Below are 6,066 nucleotides of genomic sequence, written 5' to 3'. Positions count from 1 at the left end.
TCAAATACAAGTATTTCCCCCTTTCCCCCCTCTCCACCCTAACCCCCCTCCCCCTCCCCTCCCCCTGTGCCTTCTCCAAAATAAAACCCAAATTAATAACAGATTATATAATACTTTACCATCCTTTTGTACCACCCCCCATATACTAACCCTTTCTTTCTAACAATATTATTATATCCCCCTTATACTATACATTTCAAAAACAACATTCAACTGTAAAATTATATAATAAATTCTAATTTAGCAATTTCATCTATTCAACTCATAATCTATCCTTCTAACAATATCATTATATCCCCCTTATACCATACATTTCAAAGCAACATTCAAAGCAACTTTCAGCTGTAAAACTATATAATAAATCCTAATTTAGCAATTTCAACTCATAATCTATCCATTTCCTCCTCCCCCATACATATATCTCTTAATTCAAATCTTTTACGTATATTGATATAACATAACATCCCTTCTCCTAAACTAAACAATCAGTAAACCAACCTATCTCCACCCACTTTCCTATAGGTCTACATACATAATATTTTCAATATCTTTTATTCTTCTGCCCATTCCACTAAAAAAATAAATTATTTACATATATATATAAAATCCTCAATTGACTTTAAGTTTGTAATCCATATGATATCTTCTGTAATGTCTCACAGCTGGATTGTTAATTCCATTACCCATGTTAGGGTAACATCACATCCTAATTCCAACAGTATGTTCGGTATCTTCAATTACCATCTGCCCCCATCAATAGTAAATATTTTCATATATAAAAAAACCCACCCGAGTGACTTTATATTTATATTCCATATAGTGTCGTCTATAATGTCTTCCATCTAGATTATTAATTCCAACCACCGTGTTGGGGTAACAGCCAGATCTTCTGCATGCCCCAATCCCATAGTTCTCTTGCCTTATAGCTCAGCATAAACGTAATCCATTTGTCAAAGAATCCAAAATAGAAAATTCCAATCCACTCAATTTATGGCCATCTTCACATCCCAAGAGTGCAGCACTACAGAGATCTGTCACTCTCCTCAGGATAATATAAACCAATACTTTGCCTCAACTAAATTTCTAAATATTCAATCGTCTCTTGAGTAACTGGCATTACACTGTTGTTTGGTCTAAAAGTTTTTATTTTTGTAGGACCTGCTTCTTCTTTTCTTAACTTTTTGTGGCTTAGATCTCCATCCTGGTTTCCTTTCTATGAGTTGTATATCAACTGTTTGGTTTCCATGCTGGTCTGTAGCTTGATAAGTCATCACATTAGAATCCAAAGCCGCCTCTCTTGTATTTATAGGTAATCCAACTATAGCCTCCGAAGGAGAATCCAGAAGCGGCTCATCCACAAAAGCCTCTGTAACTTGTTGTTTTTCCGTTACCTCCACCTCCATCTGTTTAGCCTGAATTTCAATCTCTTGTTGATTTTGCTTTTCAATCTCTTGTTGATTCTGCTTTCCTTGTGTATTATACGTGGAGATGTTAAACCCATTTTAAAAACCTTATAGTAAAATTCTTCCGCTTTTTCAACTGTATTTAATTGATATCGTTCTCCTTGATATCTCAATATTATACCAACTGGGACATCCCACCTGAATGGGATGTTTTGTTTCTTTAGTTCAGTCACCAAAAATCCAAAATCCTTTCTACCTTTTAACATCTTAGGCGGTAGTTCTTTAAATATCCAGATCTTCCTTCCATGCATTTCAAGAGTGGAGTTGAAAGACTTTTGCACAATATCATTTCTTATTTCTTTATCAGTAAAGTAAATCACCACATCTCTAGGCAACTGCCTTTGCTTTGCCACCCAAGAATTAACTCTGTAGGCCTTATCAATCTTGCAGGATACATCTTCAGGGCTAACCTTTAAAATCCCAGCCAGAACTTCAGCAGACATCTTTCTCAAATCTTGTCTTTTATCTTCCTGTATTCCCCTAATTCTAACCGCAAATTCCATGAGTCTGAATTGCATTATTGTGGTTTCATTTTCAATCCTTTGTTTTATATTATCTACATTGTAAGTCTTATAGTCAGCTTCCTTTATTTTTTTAAACTCTACTTCTGAGCTTTTTTCTTGAATCCTTATTAAATCATTTTCAATTCTTTGTATTTTATTATCCAAATTATAAATCTTATCAACTTCCTTAGTGTCTATTTTTGAATTTATAATTTCATCCATCTTCAGAATTATTTCTATAAAACTTTTCATATGTTGCTTCAGAATATCATACTTTTGTTGAATCAACTCTTTAATTTCCTGTCTAAAATTTTCAAGATTCAGATTCACAGTCTTATCATGTCTTGCCATCTCCTCCAGTAAAAATTTCTTTAGGTCTATGAAGCCATTCTTCTGCATCTGCAAACTCTCAACTTGTTTATGCGATTTATAAATGGGAGAGCCCCCCCCCATGGCTTGGTTATCTGGCTTTGTCAGTTTTAGCGCCATCCTGCCACACAAAAGATTTTTTTTCCTTTTTCCTTTTAAAGAAAAAGACTTCTCTCCAAACAATATCAATCACAAGTCTCTAAGAAGGAAGAAACATGAAATAAGAATTTTTTCTCTCACTTCTAACCAGCACTTTTGCTAGATACTTTGTAACTTTGTAACGTTATAAGCTATTCAAACGGAAGGACTTTCACTTTCAGCTTTTCTCAAGCCTCAGCCAGTCGCCATTTTAAACTCTCCTTTTTCCTCCTTTCACTCTTCTTTAACTTTAAAATCAGTCTTGGGGTTAGAATACTTGCAGTTTAGAATCCCCGATTCGAATTTCATCCTGCTTATTCAGATGATCTGTTAATTTCGTTGATTGGTCCGGTCCCAGCGCCTGGCTCTGCAAAAAGGCAGAGTTCTCCCGAAGCCCGGAGCAGCAGCGAGCGGAAATAGGGAGCCACAACCTGCTCGTCCCCAAGAGTAAAAAAAAGAACTCTGGGGACTTTGCAGAGGGCTCTACCTGCCCTCGCCTGCTCTGTCTCACATTTCCTTCAGGAAATGGAGTTTTTCGAGTCGCCTTTCAGATGTAAAGGCGGATCTTTACAGGCAACGGGGCTGGCGGTCTCAGAGGACCATCTGGCGGCGACGGAAGCCAGACCGGAAGCCCGGTTTCCAACATTTTTCACACCTGAAGAGATTTATCTCTGCTATGGACTTTCTGGTGCTTTTTTAGCTTTGATTTACTATGAAAAGGTTTCTCGCACTCTGCACACTTGTGAAGCTACTCTCTTGTGTGATTTCGGGTGTGCATTTGAAGTTTTGAACGATGGGCAAAACATTTCCCACACTCCAGACATTTATATGGGTTTTCTCTAGTGTGGATTCGCTGATGTATCACAAGTGTATCTTTCCGAGAAAAACATTTATCACACTCCAGACATTTATATGGGGTTTCTCCAGTGTGGATTCGCTGATGTATCACAAGAGTATCTTTCCGAGAAAAACATTTTCCACACTCCAGACATTTATATGGGTTTTCTCCAGTGTGGATTTGCTGATGTATCACAAGATTATCTTTCCGAGAAAAACATTTCCCACACTCCAGACATTTATATGGGTTTTCTCCAGTGTGGATTCGCTGATGTATCACAAGAGTATCTTTCCGAGAAAAACATTTTCCACACTCCAGACATTTATATGGGTTTTCTCCAGTGTGGGTTCGCTGATGTATCACAAGATTATCTTTCCGAGAAAAACATTTATCACACTCTGAGCATTTGTGGGGTTTCTCTCCTGTATGAATTCGGCTGTGACTTCTAAGGGAAGATGGGTCAGCAAATGCTCTCCCACAGTCTAAACATTTGTAGTTTTTTTCCCCTGTGTGAATTTTCACATGACTTCTAAGGGCTGATGAGGTACGATAAAATCTTCCACAGTCGTTGCATTGATATGGCTTCTCCCCTGTGTGTGTTTTATGATGTGTCCAAAGGTCTCCCTTTTGAGTGAAACATTTTCCACATTCAACGCATCTGAATGGCTTCTCTCCTGTGTGGAACCTTTGATGTCTTCCAAGGTGTTGTTTTTGGGAAAAGCATTTCCCACACTCCCCACATTTGTAGGGTTTCTCCCCTGTGTGGATTCTCTGATGAATTTGAAGCACTCCTGGGAAAAAAAAACTTTTCCCACACTCCCCACATTTATAGGGCAACTCTCCTTTATGCCATTCCTGGTGTCTCTGAAGTTCATAAGAATACATAAATCGCTTCTCACATTCTGGGCATTCATAGGGTCTCTCTCCAGTATGAATTTTTTGATGTCGCTCCAGGGTTGATTTTGTGGAAAAACATTTCCCACATTCGAGGCACTTTTCGTTTTTCTCCCCTCTGTGTGTTTTCTCATGACTTCGAAGAGATGAACTCTGGGTGAAACATTTTCCACACTCAAAGCACTTGTAAGATTTTATTCCTGCATGAACCTGCTTATGGACCCAAAGACTTGAGTTCTGGCAAAAGCTCTTCCCACATTCCCAACACTTGTAAGGTTTCTCCCCTGTGTGAATTCTCTCGTGGTTTCTGAGAGTGGTTTTTTCACCGAAAAATTTCCCACATTCCAGACATTGATAAGGTTTCTCTCCAGTGTGGATTTTCTGATGTGAAAGAAGTCCTGACTTTAGACCAAAGCGTAAGTCACATTCCTCACATTTATAGGTTTTTACTGTTGGGGGCCTTCTGAGATCTTTCGTGTGTTTTCCAGAGAAGGATTTCTTACCCTCTAAACCTTTTCTGGATCCACTTCCCACATGGACCTTCCTGTGGGTCAAAAGGAGGGACTGCCGAGCAAATGATTTCCCACATTCCCCACATTTGCAGGGTTTCTCCTCTTTGTGCCTCTTCTGGTGACTCCGAAGTTGAGAAGAACTAACAAATTGTTTCTCGCATTCTGGGCATTCATAGGGTCTCTCTCCGGTGTGAAGTCTCTGATGTTCAGTTAGGGTTGACTTGTCAGCAAAACATTTCCCACATTCTGGGCACTTTTCGTTTTTCTCCCCTGTGTGTGTTTTCTCATGTCTCTGAAGTGATGAACTCTGGGTGAAACATTTTCCACACTCAAAGCATTTGTAAGGTTTGATTCCTGCATGGCTCTTCCCATGGCGTCTAAAACTTGACTTCTGAGAAAAGCTCTTCCCACATTCCCAACAGTTGTAAGGTTTTTCTCCTGTGTGGATTCTCTCATGGTTTCTAAGAGTGGCTTTTTCACGGAAAGAATTCCCACATTCCAGACATTGATAAGGTTTCTCTCCAGTGTGGATTTTCCGATGTGCACGAAGGCTTGACTTTAGACCAAAGCGTAAGTCACATTCCTCACATTTATAGGTTTTTACTGTTGGGGGGCTTCTGAGATCTTTGGTGTCTTTTCCAGAGAAGGATTTCTCGCCCTCCAAACCTTCACTGGATCCACTTCGCACATGGACCTTCCTGTGGGTCAAAAGGTGGGACTGGAGAGTAAAGGATTTCCCACACTCTAAGCATTCATGGGGATTTTTGTCGTTTTGTGGAGTGCTGCTTGTGTCTGACGGGGCATCCAAAAGTTTCCCAGGCTCCATCCTTTTTGGCGGAAGCTGCCTTGGGCTGATTTTCTAATATTTGTTGATAGTTGACTTGCAAGGTAGAACTGGGTTTATCCGCTGTTGGAAGGCAAAAGAAGCAGAGAACATTATTTTCTTTCCAGAAATGTAGAGAGTCACAAAATCTCTAGAAGGAAAACACATGTTGTTGTGGTCATTAAGTGATTTTGGGGGGGTTGTTAAGTGAAGGAAGACGCAGAGAAGAAATGGAGGGGCGCCTGAAGGGGGTGGGGGACACCCTGGAAGTCCAGCACAGGCCACGCCTGAATTAGGAGAGCTGCAGTGGGGTGCAAAGCTGCAGCCGCCCCCAGAAGCCTCAGTCGCCCCATCTGGGCTCTGCAATGGGGCAGAAATGCCAAGATGGTGCCTTATTTATCTATCTATCTATCTATCTATCTATCTATCTATCTATCTATTTATTTATTTATTTATCAGACTTATATGTCGCCCTTTCTCCACAAGGACTCAGAGCGGCTCACAGCAATAAAGCAACAACAAGTCC

General features: G+C 39.9%; 1 protein-coding gene across 1 annotated transcript; it reads right to left on the bottom strand.

Moving 5' to 3' along the window:
• Positions 1–3,153: 3,153 nt before the first annotated feature.
• Positions 3,154–5,543, bottom strand: LOC139311835 (zinc finger protein 845-like). Its single transcript, XM_070936357.1, has 2 exons — positions 4,733–5,543; positions 3,154–4,654 (listed from the first exon to the last, which is right to left on the bottom strand). Exons 1-2 carry the CDS (start codon positions 5,541–5,543, stop codon positions 3,222–3,224), a joined length of 2,244 nt encoding a protein of 747 aa, XP_070792458.1. The 3' UTR covers positions 3,154–3,221.
• Positions 5,544–6,066: the final 523 nt, after the last annotated feature.

Source organism: Pituophis catenifer, unplaced genomic scaffold, assembly GCF_029215685.1.
Source record: "Pituophis catenifer annectens isolate HBS135680 unplaced genomic scaffold, rPitCat1.0.hap2 SCAF_2, whole genome shotgun sequence".
NCBI lineage: Eukaryota > Metazoa > Chordata > Lepidosauria > Squamata > Colubridae > Pituophis > Pituophis catenifer.
The sequence above is the reverse complement of the archived record's forward strand: the minus strand, read 5'-3'. Positions and strand labels throughout refer to the sequence as shown.

Excerpts from the sequence above, each read along its gene's own strand:
- LOC139311835 (XM_070936357.1), bottom strand. The coding sequence starts at position 5,543 with ATGGAGCCTGGGAAACTTTTGGATGCCCCGTCAGACACAAGCAGCACT. Across the intron at positions 4,655-4,732 it reads CAGGAAGGTCCATGTGGGAA|TAAAAACCTATAAATGTGAG; the intron begins GTGGATCCAGAA and ends GGCCCCCAACAG.